The sequence below is a fragment of the Gambusia affinis genome, linkage group LG05 (assembly GCF_019740435.1).
Source record: "Gambusia affinis linkage group LG05, SWU_Gaff_1.0, whole genome shotgun sequence".
In the NCBI taxonomy this organism is placed as follows: Eukaryota; Metazoa; Chordata; class Actinopteri; order Cyprinodontiformes; family Poeciliidae; genus Gambusia; species Gambusia affinis.
In genome coordinates, this window is record NC_057872.1 from 26485549 (window position 1) to 26511206 (window position 25658).

At 35.9% G+C, this 25658-nt stretch overlaps 1 protein-coding gene across 1 annotated transcript in view; it reads right to left on the reverse strand.

The window, feature by feature from the left end:
• The window catches only part of LOC122831705 (mannosyl-oligosaccharide 1,2-alpha-mannosidase IA), a 203026-nt gene that overhangs the window by 47405 nt on the left and 129963 nt on the right, over nucleotides 1–25658 (reverse strand). Inside the window, exon 4 of the mRNA XM_044118087.1 lies at nucleotides 13378–13458. Coding sequence (XP_043974022.1) covers nucleotides 13378–13458 — 81 coding nt within the window. The remainder of the gene's footprint in view (nucleotides 1–13377; nucleotides 13459–25658) is intronic.

Below are 25658 nucleotides of genomic sequence, written 5' to 3' on the forward strand. Positions count from 1 at the left end.
CAAACAGCAGCTGATTTGAGAAAATAAAAAAATATGCATTGGAGGTAAATACTTCACAACATGGGAATGTTTTCTGTGTGAGAATATTTCAAATGTATTTAGAGAAACTAGAGGTCTAAACAAAGTTATGTGCTGAGACGGTGAAAATTAATAGCTCTTACGAAGAAACAATTTGCCTTCATGTGTTGCTTAATGAAAGATTTTCACCTTTTACCACCTATCAAAGTTGATCTTTTTTGTCAAGTAGGTGACAAAAAATAGCTTTCTTCTCATCTACTTCGAATTGTTGATAATGTAGGTCAAGACATGGTTTGGTACTCATTCAGATAATAGTGAGAGTATTTCTATTAAATTTAGCACCTCTGACTTTGATGTCTTCTATCTGCACACGTTACTTTGCTTGGACCACCCATGCAAACAGCCATGTTAAGAAGACAGGCAAGAAACTACAGTGCATAATAAAATCTGTCCATCAGTGTTTGTTCTTGGTGAAAGTCATTCTATTGAGTGGAAATCATGGAATTGATTACTTTATTTTTAATATTTCAACCACAGGTGAAAACATTTTAATCTTATGTTTCATGAAAGGATGTATCTGCGTCTATTATATGACAAAGTTACTATCTGCATACTATCTAAGAAGAGTGTAAATCTTGACTCTAATCATCCATTTCAATGGTATTTTGACACGTTTAACCTACCCTCACTGTTTACAAGGTTTTTAGTGAAACAGTTTTCCATTAAGGGTATCATCTCTTCTGCAGGCTCCAACTATTCCTGTCGCATTCCAAAATGACTAAAGAAAAATATGATGAACAGAACAATAAATTCTTTTGTGGGAATCTGTGCTGGGATGTTAAAGCTATGAATGACACACCTAACAAATCATTGAACCTGCTGGCTTGTCTTCATATACCACAGAAGACCTTCACCTGTCTTGTTTGAATCAATGCCTGTGACGTATAGATTAAATCGTTTTCAGTAAGTTACGTAAGGACATAGTGTGAAACTTAAATTTTATACCAAGTTTCATGTGCTTTTTTCACATTATGCTCAAAGAACTTCATCAGGTGATTCCACAAACTGCTACAAATACATTCTAATGCTATACCTGCTCATAAATCACAAGAAGCACCATCGTATAATCACTATACAGGCACACTCAGCATCACCTCTGCAATATTTCAGTCTCCCCCACCTGCACAAGCTAATTGTTTATTCCACGTTTCAGCCACAATTCATTTTTAGATTTTTCTATTCCTCTCGGCTCAGCTTATGTAAGAGACAGAGTGTGTGTTGGTGGATGGAGAGTGAGTAAAAGCCCTCTCCCCTTCAACTGGTTAGAGTATATCCATGTCTCTCCCCAAAGGATGGCTGAAAAGTGATCTACTAAATGTATATTCTGGTAAATACTAGTGCTTCCTGGACCACTGAAACTCAGATTTATTCAACCCACTCCCTGCATACTGTAGACTTACTGTGGAGAAAAAAAAGTATCACTATTTAAAATTGTTTCTACAACAACCAAACACTTTGCCCAGTGATGCACAGTCATGGCAGGAAGGATGAGATGTTGGTGGCTGCTGCCATAGGTGATGTGAGAGAAATGAAAGTATGTGACAGAGACAAAGGACTGCAGATTGGCTGCCAAAGCTCAAACACAGGGCTTGCTTTCCACAATAGGGCTAAAGCAGCATGAATGCTGAACTTGATTTCAGACCAACGGAGAAAATGTATGCTTTGGTGATTTTGACAATTGTGCTCACAGAGAAGGCCAAGACATTCCACAGAACGGCAGAAAGTAAAATAGACACCCGACTTTTCTTTCATACTCGACAGAGCTGCAAATCCACAGGAAACGTTTGGGGAAAAGAGATACTTCCCAAATCCACAAAAATAAAAAAAATGCCAAAGTACATCAGCAAGAAAATCATATCATAATATGTTGAATCATTTGAGGCACAGAGTTCAGAGCACACAGTCACTACTGAGTGGAGCTGACTTTCAGGTAATATTGTGTGACTACAGCACATTTAGAAAGGAGGTCAAATGAGGATGAAACATTACCTGGAGGACCTGTGTGGCCAGGATTCTGTCATGACTAAGCACACTACCCGTTTTCTCTTCTTTTAGAAGAAGAGTGCTTTTCACAGAGTACCAGTGATGTTTCTAAGAGGGCACTGCTAACACTGGATATCAATTATCAAATTACCTTGAAGTAAATGTTTTAATGACTGCATCCAACTATCTGTATCTTAAAAAGGTGTTTTTCCAGGAATACATGAACTGAAGAGGTTTAGGTCAACTACTGGTAATGAATAAACCGAGGTTTTAAAGAGAGACTGTTTTGTCCATTTTAACTACATGCAGAAAAAAAGTGCTCTTGTCTCCATGTACATAGAGACAAGAGGTCTCTTTGTAAATGGAGCATAAAGTAATATAGATTTGTACTTGATTTGGAATCTGTCATTATGATTAGACTGAATCAACTTTTTCTCTAAAGTACCTTGAAATAACATTTCACATGAATTATGAATTGAGCTGAACTATAGTTCTACTGCTTCTCCACCTAGTGCTGTGCATTGCTAGTCAGCTGGCTGAAAAAAGGCAGCTTAACTTCTTCCTAGCTTAAAAGTTAAATTTGAAACAGGCAGCCATGTGGGAATGGCCACACATCATTCTCAAGAAAACATTGTTTTATAATTACTGTTGGTAAGGTACAATGAGATTGCTTGTGAAGCAATGTAAATGTTGTAAACTGTGGCATTTTTACTAAAAGGCTACATCATATCCAGTTATTTTTTAAAGGACCACTCCTTTCACTAAACAACATTATTTACTATTGTCGTCCAACAGGTGCCAACTATAAATATTTCCAGATGTGCCCATTCCGCAGAATGTCTAAGTTAGTAAATCTAAAAAAAACAACATTTACGCTAAGACATGTTGTCTTGTTTTTTAAGAGAGACTAATATGTATTTTAGACTTTAAAATGTGAGTATTTAATTCAGTTTTTGTGTACAAAATAAGTTCCACACACTCATACTTCAAAAAATAGTTGAGCTTGTAATTAGGAACCCTGATGTAATGCTATAATTTCCACATAATTTAGTACACCTGCTGAACAGGGACGTAAATGGTCCTACTTATGAGCAGCTGGCACATCTAAAACAGCTACCAAATGTGTGTAAGTGATGGCATCATGCACGGAGTATTAGTATCATCAGGCAAATGATCCTAAAGTCAAAGCAGAAGGTGGCTAGACATAGAGAATGCACTGTGGGTTTTGTAGGAAGCCAGGTGGTCTTGTGCAATTGGTCAGCCTGTGGCATACTCCCTGATAGCAGGATGGCATGTGGTGCAAGAATGCCCTCACAAAATTTTACTTCTATCAAGCTGTTTTCCTTTAGCTGGAAAAGCATTCTGTATTGTTATATGCATTTGGTATGGGTCTCCCTTTGCACCCCATCCAATTTTGAGGAAGTAAGTCGAATGAACACATTTAAATGGTGGTTCTAGAAAGTCTCTGGTGTTCTATAAGTACTGTGGTTTCTAATACATACTTGAAGTAAAGAGTGAGGATTAATTTGTTGGCCCAATCTGCAGAGTGAGTGGTCTGTGAAACACATCCTCTTCAAGACTAATTCTGTTTGACACAGTATTAGAAAACATTTCTTCTGACTTTCATTTTGCAAATCTTGTATAGACAGGTATGATTTTCCTGATATAAACATTCTATAGGTTATGATATAAAAAAAAAAAAAAATGTTAGACTCTAGAATAAATGCAGCTCCTGTCAATTTGACCAGCAAGCAACTGAAAAATGAAAATGTGTAAAATATAACAGAACTGTAACCTACAGAAAAACATATATAAACATAGGAGATTTTGTTTATTTAAGTGAAACTAATCAACAGGACGTCAACAAATTGCATTACTTCCTGATAAAAACATTTTTTGATTTGAAACATTTAAGTGTGACAAAAAAGCAGAAGAAATATTTGCATTTCAGCACAGTAAAAATATTCCTATATTACATTTGCAATCAGTTTTGTATGTTGACGGTGTCAACAAGAAAAATTTACCTGACGTTAAGCAATTCAAATTCAGATACATTAGTACAGGAAATATAAAGAGAGCAAAAAAAATTTTTGCAGGCGCTCTTGGAATGAGATGCAAAGAGAAAAAAAAAAAAAAGAAACAGCCATGCTGGGATCATTATCATATTCTTTCAGTAGACAAATTTTTTATTGAGCTTTAAGGCATAAAGGCTGATGTTGGGTGAGCTATGAATATGTTTAGCCAGCGTGATCCTCTCCATGGTGTGCGAAGGTCACATCATTCAGTCTTAGAGACAGCTTTGTTTCCTTGATAATGCAGGCAGCAAACACACTGTAGGTGAATATGACAGCAGAGTTCCTCTCGACACTTAATGATGGAGCTTTATGATGCAAAACTGACAAACTTCACATCTGACAGGGAACCAAAACTCATTGTCTTTTTCTCAGCATGATATCTGGATATTTTGAGTGTGCGAGTGCTGTGTTGTGTTACGACCCAAAGGAAGACGAAATTTGGAGACAGAAGTGGGTCGCTTAAATTAGAAGTGGGAAAACAACATGCGCTCGTGCAAACTGTTTCCTTCAGAAACTAAAAAAAGCATCTAAGATTATAGTATTTTTAAGGCGATGCTGTGGAAAACACTGCAGGACATAAATAAAGACACCTTTTAAAAGAGTTGTAGTAAGTAGGAATAAGGAGGTTTTGCTTCTCACATTTCAGAAGCCATAGGTGAAAGTCTTTGACAGGTCGATCTGTTTGTCCCAGAATAACTATAGGCAGCTAACACAAGCAGAAAAAAAACAAATATTTCACTTTAAGAAAACACCCGACTTTATATCAGGAGGTATTTATTTTTAGAGTGACTGTTTTGACCTTCTTATTTGTTGTTTTGACAGGATTTTAAAGAGCAAATTCATTATGTGGCTGCTACAATTTATTGTCTGGTTCTTTATCTTTTACATGCCCAAACCTCACAAACAGAATAATACTATTCCCTCATCTTTTCTCTTCCTCAATTGCTTTCTGACTTTTATTCTCATCTGTTTCTTATTCTTCTGTCTATCCCATATGGACTGAGAAGGTCCGTCACACATGGCAGACCACCAATTATGCCTGGATTGAGAATACTTTTCTAAAACCACATTCCTACAAATCTTCCTAATTTCAATTCATGGTATTATTCAAGCTTTAGAATATGAAAAAAAAAAAACAAATCCATGTCGGTTTTATATACCAGAAATTAAGCTTCATGTTCAGATTGGTGTTTATGCCCACAATACTTCAAAGCAACAAACCCACTTCTGCTTACTTTCCTATAAAAATGTTATAGCATGCAATTTGACTTTCTATGCATGTAAAAATATGGCCATCATGCATATGAGAACTGGTAGCTGTCTGTCATCCTGTCAAGTTGCATCTCTGTAAAGTGAGACAACAGCTGGAATCTCTACCTAGATGGGAAGAAAAGCATCCAAAACTGATGCCTAGCAAAAAAGAAAAGGAATATAGTCATGTCAGATTTTAACAAAAGATCTGAAAATACCTCAAGAAATACAAATAAATGATACTGAAAAGACGGTTAAAGCTGCCTGTAATATCCTTATTGCAGAATGCAGTTTAAAAGATAATCTGTTTCTGTATCCACAAATTAAGTCATGTCTTAATTTGGAAGCAGAGCGCTTTTTTAATGTTAATCATATCTTTTATCATAACTGGTGTTTTTCTGATTGCCGTGAATAATTACAGTGAAATACAAATTTGTATCTGTAAACAAAGTGATCTGTGAAAAGAAAGAAAAATGCTCAAGTCTATGAACAGGTTTTATGTCTTTATCTTTTGAGCAAAGAATACTTTAATAATGGCTGTTTGTCAGCAATGATAATTACTCCTGAGACAAAAAAAAGACAGATAATGTTTAAGCATAAAACAAACTCCCAACATGTGCGGTCTTCCACTGCATGTTCTACTTATTGTATCCCATTATTGATCTGTAGCAGAGAATTTCACTTCTTGTTCCCCTTGTGAGTTCTACCCATGCCACCTCCCAGCTTGTTCAAACTTTTAGACTTTCTAACTTTTTCCTCACTCTGCTTCCATGTTTCACCTTCTGAGACACTCTTGCAGTTGCTGAGCAGCGGATGAACGCAGCCTTCCCATCTTTCTCACCTTCAGTAATCACCCTTGCGCGCTTTCTTCGTTTCCTCTTTTGCTTGCTGATGATCATTTGAGCTTTCAGCTCGGCTGCTGCCTGCCTCTCTCCCTGCTGCCTCAGCTCAGCCTACGGGCAATTTTCACACAAGGCTGATTGAATTTATTCTTTTTCCTACTGCAAGTCTGCCTCCACTGTTCACTGTTCTTGCTAAAAGAACGAGGCAACAAGTTCTCATCGCCACGCTTACACATGCATAAAGACGGACAGTGACAAATGAAACACGTGAGGCATGAACAGCTGCTAATAAGACTGCAGAAATCCCACAGATTTGTGGAGAAATTTAGAGTTTACTTAAACAGGTCCAGGTAACAAAAGCCTCAAGACTAGAATCTTAACAGGTAGAATGCATGTAGATGAATGCAAAATCACAGAAACTTCAATAGATTATGTGTACAGAACAAAGGAATGTTGTAGAGGAAAAAAACTCTGTGCGTTTTCAAACTAAAAACTACATTTAGTTGTTTAAACCAAAGGGTTGAACCAAAATTAACAACCCTTTAACAAGTTTCTATCCAGTGATATATTAGAAATATCGATTAATTGCGCCAATATTATGCAAGCATTACATCTATTTTTCTTTTATGTTCTTTTAAATTAAAAATGTTAGGTAAGGTCTAACAGTTCATTGGATAAAGCACTTTAAATGATTCACCTGCTCTGACTGAGTACATGTATGAATAGCAAACAGAATAAATTTTCAATAAAACCCGAGGGCAGGGTTTATTCCTTTGAAATATTCTAGAAAATGCTTTTCGTATTGGAGACTAAGTACAGTATGAATGAAAGTAAATTTGAACAGAAAAACAATATTGTGCAATAAACAACCATTTGCACATGTAATAATTTTAGAATTTTAAATGACCTGTCCTTCCTAAGTAAAGCTTATCACAGATGAAGCAGTACACCAATGAACCCTGAGCAATTTCCAGGCAAACTGAGGATATTTAATTTACACTCTAAACAGCAGTGATGAACCAAGAGGGCATGAAAAAAATATATCTTTAAGTGTTAGTATGTGAGTTATTGGGGAAGAAAAAGCTCAACAGAGAAATACATGCTGCATTACTGATAAACAGAAATCCAAAATCCCTTATATTAAACGCAACATTGATTTTTTTTTTGCTTCCAATACAGTTCAGAATAATTTATCAAAGATGATGTGTAACTTGTTTTTACCTTTGATCAAATGACTACCTCTGAATTTATTTGCCATTAATTAAATTTTCTGCTCTAAAACCTTTAGACAGTCAATGCTGTGATCGGTTTTGACGCTCCATAAGCCAGTAGAAACAAACCACTCAGGCGCTGTCAGTTGCTACCCTGATTTTTTGGCACACATCTTCAAGTGGATTTTTAAATTATCAGTAAAGGGAGTTCATGACAAAGCTCCTGACAACTGTTACAAATCTACAGTCTGGGATGGAGTTGGCTGGGGCCCCAAGCAAGGTGTGTAGCCAAGTTTTAACAATAGCAGTATATTTTGAAGTGCATGGATCACAAATCAGTAACTTAATTTGTGCACATTATCTTGCTTATTGAATCTCAGTGTAAATTTCAAGGTGATACTGTGCTGCTGCTTTCTGTCTATGTCTCTATCATATTTTCTGGCTACTTTGCTCAGATATCCACAAAGAACATCCCACCAGCAGAAGCTGGTTGGAACAAAATATATTTCCCTGACAAAGAAAAATAAGAATAAGATGAACTGGGAAGGCCACACTATATGAATCTCATAAGCAGGTAAGTTGTGACTCACTCATTAAATTGTTTTTTTTTTATTATTATTATTTTATTTAAAACCAATTTTGGAATGTCATACTGTAACTCTGTATTAGGCAATGTCTGTTCTGAAATTATTATAATGAGGTACAACAAGAATTTAGATATTTGTCTGCACTATCAAATAAATAAATATCTAAAACATTATGGACTATTAGGAAATGAGTGAGGACCAGCACATTGGTTTTCAGAATAACATTTATGTATTATTTTTTAAAGAAGGTCCTACTGTAGGCCATTTTATATACACATATGCCACATGCAGCATAAAGTATTTTGAAAAATACAATCTAAAGAAGCCTTGCTGTCTTGACTGGTCAATTACTCATAATTGGCTGTGACATTGCACCACGTGTGTATATTAGGCATGGGCCAGCATGAAATTCTCATGGTATTACTGAGTAAACACAGAAGAAGCTAAAATAATTTCAAAAGACCTAAAAGAATGACATTACTTTATTTGAAACAAAAAAGCAATGAATTTCCTGCTGGTGCTAAAACAACATACCAATTCTGGTATGCAGTTAATATCTTGAGGAATTAACTGCTTAATTCCTCAAGATATCTGCTTTAGTTGCCAACCTACAGTACAGAAATTATGCAGCTTGTCATAATTTTACATGTACCGGTGATCCTTTGTTTTCCATGCAAAACCAGTTTTCCATGATCCCATTATTTGGGTAATCTATTTTATTTAAACAAAATGCAGCACAAGATGGGATAGAGCATGCAAAAGATATTGGCCCTCAACAAAAAGTTGAATTTCGATCTTGGGATTTTTGATGCAGGGGTTCCCTCTTGTCTCTCTCTGCCCATTTCCTTTCTGAATTCTGAACCAAATGACATAGAATCCAACAAAATTAAAAACAAAACACAGTACCACCTACAATAATTGTCTGTTTGGTGCAAATTCTTGGACCTAAGCGGGCATTTGTGATGACAGATGACAAAGTGGCAGCAGCAGCTGGACCACCTTGAACAAGACGGTGTAAGGACCGTTTCCATAAGACTGACCATTAATGCCTTCTGGGGCTCCAAGAAAACACACACATTAAAAGTACATCCCACATGGTCAAAACAACAGAAAGTTATTAATGGTTAGGTGTTTTTGCCATTCTGCTTGAAGCACTTCTTCAGCAAACTGTGTCCCACAAGGAGTCATAATCATCTTCCGCTCCCCAGCAATCATTTACAGCAGCACCAGCTGCCCAATATCCTCTGGTCAAACGGGATCCACAATCTCATAATAGTCTCCTGTACAATGTCTCAGCAGATTTAAGTCCAACAGCAGCGACAAAGCTTCAATCTGTTGGTTTTATCATCCAAATTGAACGGCAGACTGCAGGGGAAAGTTTCTAATGGGGGTAAATCAAGGGGAGGATGGGTGATCTGTTAGAAATCTGGCTCTCAGTAAGGACATACAAACCCATGTGATTGATATCTGCACAGGGTGAAGGGTATTGGCAGACTTGTTAGTAAATTAAAACTGAAAAAGATGGTATTGTGTAAACAAAGGATTTAAAATAGAAGAAAAAAGTACTAGTTAGTGTGCAAACATGATGACCCAAGCAAAGAAGGCAAAAAAATGAAGGCTAAAAGTAGTTTTTATTCAAGGTGCTTGGAATTCATAACAAATTATGTTTGAGTGACGTGATAAAATAGAGGCAATCTTTAAAGAAATTATTTTTTACACAGTATGTTCATTTTAGAAATTGCCATCAATGACTCCATTTATAAAAATTCCACGGAGCAGTGAATAAAACAGGGGAATATATTCTGCATGACTTTAAAGGCAGGCAAATGTGAAATAATAGATCCAACAATATATTCTGCTCCGGTAATGTATTCAGATTTCACTCATTCAGCAGCAGTGAAGAATTTTACTCCACTCTCTCCTCAACTCAGCTGGCCTGCAAATCAATGTCCATTAAAGCGACTGAATGTTCATATGTCACTGCATCTTCATTCCACTAATGTTGCTTTGGCACATATCTCAGTCTCTTTCCTCTGACTGCAGTGTTCAAAAACATGCAGCTTCTGAGGACAAAATGTGCACGCTCCAAAAGGCTGCAGATACTTATTATGGCGACATGTTGACCTCCGGTAACTCCACAATTTTCTGATAATAAACTTGCCCATTCGTGCTGTGTAGTCGTCATAGGCAATTTTAAACAATTATTTATCCAGGCAAGGCTTAGAGGATCGTCACGCTTCTTCTCAAGCAGAGCCAGCTTTAGCACACGCAATGTTTGTCGGATTCAGAACAACAGGTTGCTGCTTCCAGCAGCTTCTCTCAAATGAATGTGGCAGACTCAAGGACATCTTTTAAAAATCAGTGTACAACGCTCGAGTCTTTTAGCAAAACCTTAAACTGCCCTGAAGTTCATAGAAATATATATTTTTTGAAACTTCAGGGTTGATTTGACGCAATATTTTTGTAAAATGGCGCTAATAAGGGTCTTACAAAAAAATTATTTACTTCATCGCCACTTTATATAAAGCAGAATGTAAATAGAAAAGTTCCATGGTTTCATAAGATACATAAAATACTGTTGTTAGTTTATAAATCACTGAATGGTTTAGCACCACAATACATTAAAGATCTGCTGTTATTGTATCAACCTTCCAGACCTCTCAGGTCTTCTGGTTCTGGTCTGCTCTGCATCCCCAGAACCAGAACCAAATGAGGAGAAGCGGCATTTAGCATCTATGCACCAAAAATCTGGAACAAACTTCCAGAAAACTGTAAAACAGCTGAAACACTGACTTCCTTTAAATCTCAACTAAAAACCCACTTGTTTAGAGTTGTATTCAAAACGTAATCAATTGCAAATTTATTGACGGAATCTGACTATGTTGTGTTTTTATTGTCGATTCTATGTTGCATTGTATTTTTGTGTTTGATTTGATGTAAAGCACTTTGAAATGCCTTGCTGCTGAAATGTGCTATACAAATAAAGTTTGATTTGATTGATAAGAGTTAATACTGGTGTATTTTTATCAAATACATCTTACATGTACAAATCCTGCTTTACAGACATCTAATTTTATTAATCACAATTACAATGATGTTAGGTTACCCGTATTTCTAGTTTTTTTTTAAGTAATTTAAATTTTTTCAGATTACATTTAAAAAAAAATATATTTTTTTTTTTCAGACTACATTGAGAAAGATGATTTTTGTATTTCTTGGAAGATAAAATATCTTATTTTTTTTTAATTACTGTGTATTTACACAAGTAGGAAACCAGCCAATCACATGGAAGAGGCCAAATGCATTTAGGCCTATAGATGTGGACTAGATGACCCAGTCCAGCTAAAAAATTACTTATCTACTGTGGCTTTTCCACAAGACAGGTTTAGCAAAAATATTCTTAATTTGATAAGAATATTTCAGAACACGCACCAGATTAAAAATGGAAACAGATGTGCTGCAATAGTAGAAGACCACAGCAGACCCCATTCCAGTCAAAGAACTGTGTTCAATTCACACAGATTAGTGACAAACTTTGGGCTTTTGTATTAATGAGCATTGTTTAACTGCCATAGCCTACCTGACTATTGTTGCACACCATGGCCATTCTTTCATAACCAGCGTGTACCATCTACTAACTTATCTTTCCAGCAAGGTAATGCATCATGTGATGAAGCTTAAATCATATTAAACTGGTTTCTTTAATATGGAAGTGAATTCAGTGTGCAGTCATCAAATCTCAATCCAGTAGATTACCTTTGGGATGTGGTGGTTTGGATGTTTTACATAATGGATGTGTAGCATGACACTGCTACATCAACATGAAGCAAAATCTGTTTGAGACAACTTGCTGAATTAAGACAGTTCTGAAGGAAAAGTACTTGCAAGATGCCCCTAATAAACTGAGCTGTGGGTGTAGATTATTCCTAAGAAATGTCTGTGTCTAAATTCACATTATAAGATGGTCTCATGTCAAAAAGGAATTGGCCAGACCATAGGTGACCTCTTGGGAAGCATTAGAGAATATATGGGCCCCAAGAGTCATTTCAACTTTCACAGTAAAGTTATAGAGTGAGTATAAACGTTATAAAGTCAGTATAAGGCTCTAATGAGTTGAAGTTGTGGTGGAAGTGACGGTAGTGTGTCCTTGACTAAAGGTCCTTAAAGGTTGGGAATTTTATGAGAAAACTGCCTATGCTAAACTGATGATTAGTGTGATCCTACAGCATGTTGCCTCAGTATGATAAACTCTGAGGTGTCTTGCTGGGTTGGAGGATAAGGAAAGGTGTGACAAAAAAATTATGTATACAGCATAATTGCCATGAAATTTTAAATGACGGACTGATCAGGAGATGGAAATGTTTTTATGGGAAGAAAGAGTAAAGCCTGACGGTGCGGGGGCATAGCAATAGTAAGGTTGCATTCACACTGTCAAAGATTCTCCAAATTTGCCATAAGTTATTTTATCAGTGTAAAAAATAACATCTTCATCAAGAGTGAATGGAGCGGCTTTATTTTAAGTTCCCATTGACAATAATATCACTTCCAGGCTCATATCCAATCTGGGTGAATGAATGTTGCATCAGCCGAGCATTTCAGATGACCGCCTACTGACATATGTGATTTAGGCCAAATTATAGAAACATTATTTTCATCACTAACCGCTTAACATCACTGGAAGCACAATGAGTTTATACATTTATAAAGTTTATACACAATCAGTTTATACATTAATCACAGACTCAGTCTTTTGAAAATTTACAAGCAATTAATTTATGATCAAATCTCTGCAAATAAGAATTGAAACAGTCAATCACAAAAGTATCTATGCTTATTTAATTCACTTTAAACAAGTTGATTGTTTATAATTTGAGCATTTAAATGAATTATTAAGAGCATTAACTAATTAAAGATAGTTCTTTATAGTCAGAAATTCCTCAAATAAATTTCCTTTGACAAACTATCTTTTTTATAACCACACAACCCAATATTGACTATCTAATAAAAACATGGGTGGTTTAGCCAAGCCCATAAAGCAAAATTTAATTAATATTAGAAACAGTAATCTATAACTTTAACATAATTTTATTAACATGTTAGATTTGGTCAGAATCTGTAACTATTAACTGTCTTTTTTTGTCTAATTAGTGCCCATTAAAAACCCTACCAAAAAGAGGCTTCATTAGAAGTATCTTGGTGGTAGTTTGGGGGACCCATTACTTCTCACAAACACGCTCTACTGTCACACTCACACAGGATGTTCATCACTCAAACTCCAGGTCTAGATGGATTTAAAGGAAGCAGCAGATCTCATCAGAGAAAAAAGACAACAGACATCTATTAATCTTACCTCTTCTCCTGTCAGGTAGTATGCCGAGAGCAACCCGCCGACGTAACGAATGTTCACCTCAAAGAGTGATGCCTCGCCATTCTGTTGAACCGAGAGAGAGGGAGATCAAATCGTCAAATATCCTAATTCAGCTACGACCTAAAGTCAGAAATAAAGTTGTGGTATGAAAGGAAAAATTAACACATGAATACTGTTCCTCAGTTTCTGGAAACTTATCAGTCCTCAAACAGTAATATACAGCTGACTTGGTATGTTCACAACAGAAAGAGTTCAAGAACATTTTGCAAGACAAGCTTAGTGGCTTTTCCAACACATGAACACCACAAGCAAAGTGTCACTAACCTCAAGGGTAGTGCCCATCACAAACTGAGAAATCTGGCTATGTTTTTAAAAATGTGTCAACATTATCCTTAAACTGAACAAAAGGGAAGCTGTTTTAAGAGACAAAACTGAATGTTCCAAAGAGGAAAATATATATATGTCAGGGAAATCTGTAAATTACTATTTTGTTAATTCAATAAATGTTCAATATGATGGGTTTAACATTGGGTTGTTACATTTTAAAAATGTGAAACACGAAAAAAGTCAGGTGGATATGCCAAAAGGAGGAAATATGGCATAACTGGCGCAACATTTGGGCATAAAATACTTGCATACAACAAAATAGCAGCCCTGTGTTCTCATCATACATTGGGTCATGCATTAAAAGTACCAACACCTCTTCCAAGTCAACTTGTAAGAAAACTTAACAGACATTGTTTAATTACCCTCTTTTGAGATGTTCACACTTCCATTAAGAGTATCAGTCATCCAGGTTTTTAGACTATTGGCAACTCAGTGTCTGTACTTAGACTATGATACCAGGTTTTTGACTGCACAAAAATTTAAATATGCCACTTTTATTTTGGAAATAAAGAGTGCTTTCATTTCAAAGGAGACATTTTCCATTTCCCAGTATCAGCTGCTTTATGAACCTAGAGTCCTACAGCAAAGATGATCTACATCAGTAAACAGAGAGATATGAGTTACCACAAGAAATTCCAGCTCATAATATATTGATACGTGATGCAGTTTTAATCATGGACATAAAGATTTAGCAATGAAAGTCAAAGTTGTTTCTTGTAAAAGATAGTTATTTATTTACATTAAGTAAAAGTTTCAGTTGTCAGTATGGTGGGTCACATTTTATTGTTCAGCTGCAATAACAATAAAATATGATCCACTAGACCCCAACTAGTGGGTCACAGTATTGTCTAGGGTAACCATATTTTCATTTGGGAAATCCAGGACACCTTGAAGGGGGTGCGGGGGGTCTGAAAGCGGGGAAACTCTTTTGTAAATCGTCGGTAAACATACATTTGCGCTCTGGCATGTTGTTGGCGTACTGCAGCCACGCAGGGCTGCCCGCACTGACGCGGCTCAGGGATTATGTCACACGCAGCGCCGTGCGCTGTGCCCTAGTGCTTGTAAATTTAATGGTCCAATGAAGGTAATTTAAAAAACAGGACATTTCCTCACTTTCTAAAAAAAACCCGGGACGCCCGGGACAGGATGTGAAATACGGACATGTCCCGGGAAATACGGATGTTTGGTCACCCTACTGTTGTCTGGAGATGATGAGAAATATATGTTCATACTTCATAAGCTTGGGGAAATGTTTTTTTATTTTTTAGTTTGTTTTTGTGTTTTAACAATGCAACAGGTCAAAAAAAAACTGAGAGCATTGAATCAAGTTAACTTCTATTCATTTTCTTTTTGATTGTCAGAACAACAGACTTGGTTATTTATAAAATCTGGCTCTGATTAGATTTAGAGAGCACCTGGGCTGCAGTGGCTACACTGCAACTTTTCTGGACAGAAACACCTGAAGGAATACAATGTTCACTATGTTGGTATTACAGACAAAAGGATAGTTCCTGCGGAATCCCCATGACAGCAAATGTTAATTAGGAAATTCTGCTGTATTCCTACAAGCACACAATTGGACCCAATCCTTAATCATTGGTCACTGTGGGGATAAGACCGGCGAGGTGAACCTGTGCTTGTGAGAAAGTCTCTCAAACCACCAGGCTCTCATGCCCTCGCCTTCTCTTTGTGTGCTTGTTATAAAGAGATCTTGCTCTCCAAAGACATCTAGAGGCAAGCCAACTTTAAAAAGTCAGCCTAGAGAGGCGAATCCATGTAATTATGTTCCCCAGTGTTTTGTCTCCTCTTGTCTGAGTCTCCTGCAGCTGCAGGGTGGTATTGATTAAAGAAGAGCAAGATCACTAGTTAAAACAGATTTTTTTCCCCCATCTGTTGTACGACATAAAATTGCTTTAAAAATGTTTTAACAGTGATTCTTGGGGGGGCGTGCTGTGGTGGCGTAGGGGATAGCGCGACCCACATTTGGAGGCCTTGAGTCTTCAACTAGGCCGTCACGGGTTTGATTCCTGGACCCGACGACATTTGCCGTCGAATCTCCCCTTTCCTTCCCCCCCTTCCTGTCAGCCTACTTGTGTATAAAGGGACACTAGAGCCCACAAAAAGAGCCCCTGGTGGGGAAAAAAAACAACAGTGATTCTTGGGTAGAGGGACAAAACAGGTCCTATGGATAAAGCACAAAATTTGAATAAAATATATATATATATATATATATATATATATATATATATATATATATATATATATATAATATATATATATATATATATATATATATATATATATATATATATATATATTACATTATAGTAGTTTAAAACAAATAAAGGAATACTAAGTTGATATATTATGACAATTAAGTATAACTATTCAAATAAATCATTATAAAAGTTAATAAATCGAATTAAAAAATATTTATAGATATTTTCAAACTCAATTGAAATTTGTTTTTGTGAACACCGTCAGACATAAAAATAGTGTAAAAAAAAAATCTGGCATTATTGGGGGGCATCAGAACTTCTGAGGACCCCATGACCTCTTCCCTTCTCTTTGCTAAGAGGGCGAAGCAGCTCTGGTTAGATTATTCGTAAGTTTTTTCTTCCGTTTTAATCCTAAATTGTTCGTCACAACCATGATGTGTCAACACTATAACTGACAATTTACAAAACTTTGATGAAATTTTGTGAAATAAATACTTGATTTTGTACTGTAAAGATTTCATGGACCTGATGAGCTACAATATGGCCTCCTTCAGAATAACATCATTTAAATTGAAGTAGTTTGGCACTTCATCAACTCTGTCAGACGTCAACTCCATCAGAGTTTTTAACTGATAGTGTGACTCTCAGTGATAGTGTTGATAAATCTCACTTAAGTGTGCAGTTAGTTTATTATTTTACATAATTGGCATTACTTCACATGTATGAAGTATTTCTTTTTACTCACTAGTTTGTCACCATCTTCATTTCTGTGTCAATTCCATCATGCACTATCAACTCCGTCAGATGGACTTTATATTGTTTTTTGTTTTAAATAGTATTTCTTTTGTGTCTTGATAAGCATTAGTCTTTAAAACAGAGTAAAAATATCATATCAAATATCAATAATTTTATATTTGTTTTTGTCAGATGATGATGACAAAGTTCTGGGTGAGGTTCATTAAAAATGTAATTTTCAAAAAAAATGTTGCAACTGGGCGCCTGCACCTTAGCATCTTTACATTTCCAAAACATTATTTGTATATGTAAGCTTGAGGAATAATTAAAAAATATTTTGGAAAAATTTAAACCTTTTTTGTCCCAATTCTCAAGAATCACTGTTAAACTGAATGTCACAGGTAATAAAACGTGTTCTGACTGCAGTAAAGTCAACCATTGTTGCATCAATAACTAATCCTGTACATTCCAGAATTAGGAACTCTTTTTAAGATCAGTGCAATCTGTAGATAACTTGACTTGTTCATAACCTTTTCACAACTTCCAGTAACCACACGTATACTAAAATCTATGAAGCGCACTGCCTTGCTACTTTCCGTGTGGCAGATTTCTTGTTCTAAGCCAAATATGAAATAACAGGTAACACTGCATGCGTCTCCGTATGTCTCCATAATCACTGTCTGTCTTGATCGCTGAGAGGATGAACCAGAATGGCACTTATTGACTTGGAGACCCATTGAGAAGGAAATTGCCATTTTAAGGGTGGATGAGAAGGAAACTGTAATTAGGTGCCAAAAAGGGCAATTTGCTTCACTTCGGAACATTTGATCAAGATGGGAATTCACTCACATCTGTTCATTTTCTCTCTAGTCTCTGTATACATTTTCATATGTATATATTATATGCTTAAGCATGTATTAACATGCTTAAGCATATAATACAACTTTTTTATAGGGTATATTTTAAACATCAATTTATGTTATTGCCGTCTCACTAATAGACTTGCAGAAAAATGCCCATTGATAAAGTCGAACAATTTTTTTTTAAAACCTTAAAACAAACTACAGAATTGTTACCAAACTACCACTTAAAAAGATGTGAAAAAAGCTGGGTTATTACCTGGCAGATAAAACTCCTGCGCACTATTAGACATGCAATGTTTATTCAACAACATTTTGGGTTCAAATCAAATCTCTATTAATTGTATTAAGTTTAAAGTTGCTTGTGTTTATATTTATGAACCTTCTAATACTTGAACTGTATTAGTAAGAAATTTAGAGTGTTTGTATGTTATTATGGATATATCAAGCAACTGCAACAAAATCTCCAAACTCAATGGCTTTGTTTCTGCAAGTGTGAAAATATGTAAATACATGTTTTTACAGTAAATGTGAAATCTGGATGAAAGGTATTGTTTCCCCTTAATGCATTAGTTGTTCACTGTAAAAATGCTTTTCACAACCTTTAGTAATTAAGCATCTAAATGTGCCAGTAGGAAAATATTTTAAACCTCATAATCACTTTTTACATATTGAGTTATGATGGCTAATAAGAAGGTTTTAACTTATATTTATTTCCTACCTTTGCCATGTTTTATGCAGCTCTGCTATTCATGTGAAGCAGCAGGGCTTCTGTAAAAGCAAGAGGCTATAAAGTCCACAGGCTGGAGACACTTTCTCAGACAAAGCACCGCCGCCTCTGGCAGGGCTGCTGAGCTGTCTTGCCAACCCAAAAATGAGTGGCCGATTCTGTAAGGGCGGCCCAATGGCAGTGATTAGAGATAGAGTGTCTATTTATCATCAGTGATTGTGGCTCTCAGCAAGATATGTACAATGTACAGTGAAAGGAAATGGGTGAGCTGACAAAGGTTTTGTCAGGCAGGCTTTCACTTCCCAGAGAAACCTCAATAAATCACTAAGAAGGCATTGTGAAAGGCTTCCATTCGTCCAAGGATTTATCTTGTGTACATTTAAACGTAAAGAACAGACATGATAGCTGCCGTTTGTGCTTTCATTTGACTCTAATATGTTTTTCCAGGAACAGTCAGAAAAAATACTTTACTGTAAATTGGGTAACTGTTGAGATTAAAAACCTCAAAGCTCTGACAACACAGAAAACAATAAAATCTGTGCTGAAATAAATCGATTCTAGTCATGTCATGAGCCAAGCTACCCGGAGAGAGGATTGAAAACAATGTTGAAATCCTCTGAGAGGATGTTTTATATGTGATTAAATGGAATGCTATATGTGTATCTGCTGTGCAGAAAATAAAATCCAGTATATGTACAAGAAATTGAAGCCTAAAATACTTTCCTACACAGTCAAGTGATATCCAGATGTACTGTCAGCATTTGTAATTATTGATTGATATTTGACTATTCTTCCTAAAACAGAAGGCAAAGTCAGACCTTTCTTCCTGCTGCTAAAGAAATAGAAAACATGAATGTAGCTCTGTAGAAAGGTGCAGAATCCAAGTTGCTGGAGATCCATTGTGAAGTTTCCATAACTGTTGATTTGCAGATGAATGTCATCTATTGATGTTAATCCAAAGTGTTTTGTCAAGCCAAACCAAGCACATCTATGAGAAACTGTAGAAGTTTATACTTTTCTCTGCTGAAAAAACATTGTAGAGATACTGATTTCATTTTCTAAAAGGAATGGGCAAATAACAAAAAACAATGGTATCAATCTGCTAGATCGGCTAGCGACCTTGCCTGACCTAAACTCCATGAAACATGTATAGATTATTGCCATACTGACGAAGATGAGACAGCTGAAGCAAACAAGGCGATCTTCAGCATCTCAGCAGAACCACAGGTTGAACATCTCCATGCCTTGCTACATAAACGCAGTAATTCGTGGAAAAGGAGACAGAGCCAATCACTGAGTGCAGATGCTGTACAGTACATGAAAATTCTTCCATTTTATTCATCTTGTGTAATACTGTAATTTTCTGAAAATGTTATTTTGTTTTGTTTTCCATTTGCGGAAAGCAAAGTTTGAAATATATTTCTCTCAGTCTAATGCATCTGTGTAATACACAAATACCAATTTCTGAATAGAACTGCCAAAATAAAATAACTTCTTGCTCTAGTTTAGTAGGATGTAAAAACAGGAGGCAGCTCTCCTGAGACAGTAAAGGTATACATTTGATGAAATGAAGAAATACCTTTTTGGTTTAGTCCCACTCATGGTGAATAAACACATGGAATAAATGATGACAGCTAAAATAAAGCAACTGACTTCAGAGTAGCTAGCTACTATCAGCTTGTTAAACTCCAAGTGTTACTCAAAACAGCAGCAGAAAAGGAAAAACAAATTTCACAAAATCTACACAATAAGGACATCAAACTATAAATAATTTGACTGATTAATATTTTGTCTAATTATGCATCATTATAATAAAAATAAGTTCAAAAACTTAAAAACATTTAGGAATTTTTATCCAACTGTGAAAATCACATACTGGAACATGCCTACTCAGCAGCATAACCACTTGTTTAATGAAATAAAATAAAAACAATAAACAAAGCCTCCCCTGTTACTAAAGTGAATGATAGTCTGGGATTTAACTGTTTACTTCGTGTCCCTCGTCTCCTCACTTAGAAATATGGAACAAAAGCAACTGGATACTACTTTTAACAATGCTTCAAGTATTTAAATGAACCAACTAATGAAAGACAAATTTGCATTTTAATGGCTCAACATAATGTAATTGCTGTGCAGGAGGAGCCACAGCAGAAAAGAAAATTGATTAATGAGGGTAATGACTCATTGGGTACACTGCTGTCGAAGCTTGTTGGTGTTCTGCTTCACTAGAACCCCATAATGACGCGGACAGTCTTTGCCGCTCAACTCTCAGCTGATGCGCGTTCCTCAGTTGTGGCAAAGATATCTGCTGTTGCTCAGCCCAGATCTGCCTGCGAGCCTGATGGCATGGCTGGCTGCTGCACTGCTGTGTGCCAAGGAGCTGACTAGACTCTGAGCCTGGTGGGGTTTCCTGCTCAGACATTAATGCAATGATTTGCTGCTAATAAAGAGGCATAGTTGTCACTGGGCAGATGACTGTCAGCGTTGCCGGCATCCAGGTTTCCACAAGTTCCTACAGTTCAAATCGCAATTAGACCAATGTGACAGAAAAAATGAACCAATGAGCCAAGGCTGAAAATTAAGCGGATGATTGCCTCTCCAACCAGAGCTGCTGATTCATACTTAGTTGCTGTGATTTAACTTAATGCTGCTAATTAACATACAGAAATCATGAAAAGGACCAATCTGATGCCGTTTCTCTAATCTCTGCTCATGCAGCAGAGCCGACTGCACACAATTTAAGCACAAACTCAGTACCGTTAAAGAAACCTTAATTGTCCACAATGCCAACATTAAATGCGTTTAGTGCAAAAGCTCACAGAAAATGATGTGAAAATTGAAATGATGGAACAAAAACAGGAAAATGTTGAACCATTACTCTTTTTTAACCTCTCTCATGAAAGGTTAAAAAAGGTTGTATAGCAATATTAACATTCTTTATGTTGATATCCAAAAAGAGCAACACTGAAGATCATCTTTAAGCTCTGCTTCAAATTCTGGCACTGATAATTTGTTGAAAAGTTGAAATGTGTAATTTTGTTTGCATTTTATGTGCAGCTCTTTGTCTGTTGCAAATCTTGCTATAAAAATGGTAGCCATCTCAGAAATTATGTCTGCTACTGTAGAGGATAGATGAATTGAGTGTGACTTATCTCAAATTTATTTCACCAAGCAGAGAAGCCCGGCTTTCACACCATAAACAATTTATGTGCATTATGTCATTAAAGTATTCAGTTCATAGCTTGATAAAACAACTGAACAGTATCTATAATAAAAAAATGTAAATTACAAAAGCCAAAGGTAACAATGTCATTTCAACCTGTCACAAAAAATGCTGTGGCTATGGAAAGAGAGCCCATATAGGAGAAGAATGTAAACTTTAAAAAGTAATAAAAACAATAAAAATAGTTTTTTGGGGGAGGTCATTTACCAAATGGACACTGTTTTTTTTCTAGAGAGGAAGTCAATAATCAAGTGGAAATTAAACAGCATCTTCTGTATGCAATACTCATACAACTTTGAATATAGTGTTCTTATTTATGGTCCGCTGCAATCATTTCCCAGAGCTAAATTCAACTAATGAAAAGGACATGAGTGTTAGCTAGTTAACCTTTTGGACAACTTCGAAATTAGAAATACTATTTTTACTTGATACGCTTAAGGCAGCCATAGTTCTCCTGCATGTGATTAATCTGCACTATTTGAGAGTGAACACTTTTGAAAACCAAGAATATTTAGACCAAATTGTCTTATTATGCAGAAAAGAGAGATGAAAAGTTTTTTTGTTTTTTGTGGGGGGTTTTCTTGAAAGCTAGAGCTTTTGTGGAAATTCTTTTCTTTTTTCATCAACAAGTACCAAGTCAGTGAGCCGGGAATCTTTTCTGAAGTGTTTTTTAGTGGGAATTGAAATTAAAGTGAGCTACTTTCAACATTTTACACAGAACATTTTAATTGACAGGTGGACAGTAATGGGTATTAGCTGAAATACATCAATTTATGTTCTGCAGTCTAGTTAAATTCCACACTGAATTTTTAAAAACTCTGCCTAGCCACAGTGAATGTCTAATTTTGTCTCAAATCAACAGAGTGTGGTTTAATGGTCTGAGCATAGAGATACTAATTTATGGTGAGAAAATTCAAACGTATGATTCAGTTTATTTTTCTTTGATGACATTTATCCTTAAAAGCCCAGTAATTAACAAGCATATAGGATCTCCCTAAACATTATCAACGAGGCGCATGGAGAGAAAACTGTATTTACACCATAAACCTCCACTAAAAGCTTTACTTTGTGTAGTAACAGCATGATGAATAATTAATCAAATACCACCAGGCTGATAAATTCTAGCTAATATACGACCCAGCCCAGGACTCTATATCCTTCTCTTTCAGCCGATGTTCTTTTTTTATATATTTGCGGACGCAAACAGACACAAACGCAGAATCACAGCAAGCAGCTCGGTGTGTACATGTTTCTGCTTCCTCCTGGGGAATCCAGCGGCCTCCCCACCACATTGTCTATGATAATGTGCACGCCTCATGGGACTTTGCTATGCTCTCACTCCGGAGTTATTATTCACTCTGCTGCAATCCGTCCTTCTTCATAAATCTGTATGCGACTACCTCCTTCCATCTCTCATCACATACTGTACACACCTCCCACTGTATCCAGCCTTGCTGACTGAGCAGCATCCTTCACTTTTCCTCTCCGACACTGGATTCCAAACTACAAAGATGAGAGGAGGAAAAATACTGCCTTCTGACCTTCTGGATTTATACTGATTATATACAACACATGGCCATGGATAACCAGATATGTTTAAACACAGTAAAAACAAACAATCTTTTAAACGTTATAAGATATACATATATATATATATATATATATATATATATATATATATACATATATATATATATATATATATATATATATATATATAAAATTGTTTCATATAGAGCTTTCTCTGTAAAAATAGACTCGTCATCTTTTGCAAATCAGTAGTTGGAAGGAATGTCGTCCATTTATCAAAATAAAAACATTTATTTTCATGAGGTTTATTGAAGTTGATCCAGTATATTTTTTGCAGATTTAAGTTTCTTTCCACCAATAAGCAAAATTGTTATTCTGTAGAAGCCATTTTTGTTTATATCATCAGAGTTGCATCAGCAGCTGCCTGTACACGCAAACAGCTCCAACTCCTGTTTTTTGTTTTTTTCACCATCTTTACTTGTGCAACTTGCTGCTGTTTAGATGTCACCTTCAATCCATTATTTATGCAGCATTGTTCACATTTAAAAACTGTGATATGCCAAACACAATTCTTTACATTTGGAGCTATTTGTATTTTTGAAATGATGTGTACAAGTGAGAATCAAGACTAAACATTTGGTATATAAGCTGGCAGAGGAGTGCATGAATTATAAACATTGCTGTGAGCATCTGCAACAGTGCATCATACAAAATGTCCTCTGCCGCCACATTCCGAGACAGAATGTCAGCTCAGCTCGACCTCAGCTCAGGGGCGCGGCGTCTTTGCAGAAACAATCTCTCGACGCTGCAAATGACACCGTTTCTCTTCAGACTCCTTCATGACTGGGAGCAAGTGGAGTCTCGTTTAAAGCAGACAAGAGGTCAGGAGGGGTCAAAAAATAGTTCTGTGAAGGTAAACAACTACCCGGCTACAGGTCTCATTGCTACCATTTCTTACAGCACTAAATCACATCCTTATGTGGGAGCACATTTACAGAATAACTGCTCAGATAGAGTTAAAAACTGGTTTGATTTAATATAGAAACCAAGCCAGTTTTTAGACAGAAAAGAAGAAACACTGAAGGTCTTTTTCAGAAATGTGATCAATCTTTAAAAATTGCTGCCATTCTGTGTCAAGGTGAAGTCAACTGGTCACAAAGGATTTAGAGTGGCTGTAAATCAACCATGAAAGGTTTTTGTTTTCCTAAAGAACATTTGTCCTACACATTTTAATATGGTTGGCTGAAAAAGGCGGCAGAATATTTCTCTGCATTCCAACTGCACTATGAAGTTATCAGACAGATTGCCTCCTGCTCCAAGCATCCCATTTCTAAAACATAATGACAGCAACAACACAAAACCCTACTGGGACCATTCTTCCAAAAAGATCATAAATAACTAGAGTCTAAGAATACTGTTAGAAACAAATCTTGGCTGCTCTTTGGCGTTTTTGCTCCTGCCCTTTATCTGAATGTAATAAAACTGTTTTTACAGTAAAGCAGATGCATCAAGCAAAGTTCTTCACTTCTGTTAATAAACAAACACCACCACAATTTGACGAGATAGACTCAACTCTTATTATTGCTTTCACTATCAAACTTTAGCAGATTTCTCTTACAATAACATATTTTGTATGCATATATATAAAAATAACATATTTCACTTTATCACTGAAAACCATGAAACTAAACAGTTTGGTTCAGTTCAAATTACCATCATATGAAAATACAACCAATGAGATATTTCAGGCTGAACCAACCAAATGCTATGCTGCAGGTCTAGCTGCAATCTTTTCACCAAGGACATTCCAATATTTCCCTCCAAGAAAGGAAACCGTTTTCATAACAGGGTTAATTTGTATGCAAGTTTTAGGTGCTATGATGTACATTCATTGTTGATAACATTATTATATGTTACATTTAATCACTGAACCCCAGAGAGGGGTTTTCAGATTCAGATTCAATTCAGTAAATTTTTCAGATTAGTGTCCCTCTTTAGACTTTCTTGACAATAAATATAAATGTTTTCTTTTAGGATTAACAAATTTCACCAGAAAAAACAAACAGTAGATCTCCATACATCCTCAAGAATACTCAAAAACATCCATGAGATTTCATGTTTGCTGATCTTAGATTTGGAAATAAAAGCCTGAATGAATTCAGAAAATATTTAATCACTGTGTCTCAGAAATTATTGCCAGAGTAGTTCTAGTTATGCTGAAGAGGCTTCAAGAGAATCGTAGAATCTTCATGGGAAATCTTTAATCTATATACAGGAACAACTATAACATCACAACAGCTTGAATTTCACATAGGAAATGTGTGCAAATGTTTTGATTACTCAGTGTGAGAGCACTTTAAAACATCAGCATATACAGTATTTATTATACAGCCAGCAGGCTAACATCACAGAACACACAGAAAAAAAAATTATTGTTTCATTGTCTTCTTCTGCTTTTATAATAAGTCAGCGGTAAAGACAAAGAAATCAGCATACAGGCTGTAAAGACTTTTTTATATTTCCAATGTTTTATGTAGGATGGCTTTTTTAGACTGCAGGATAAAACAATAAAAAATCAA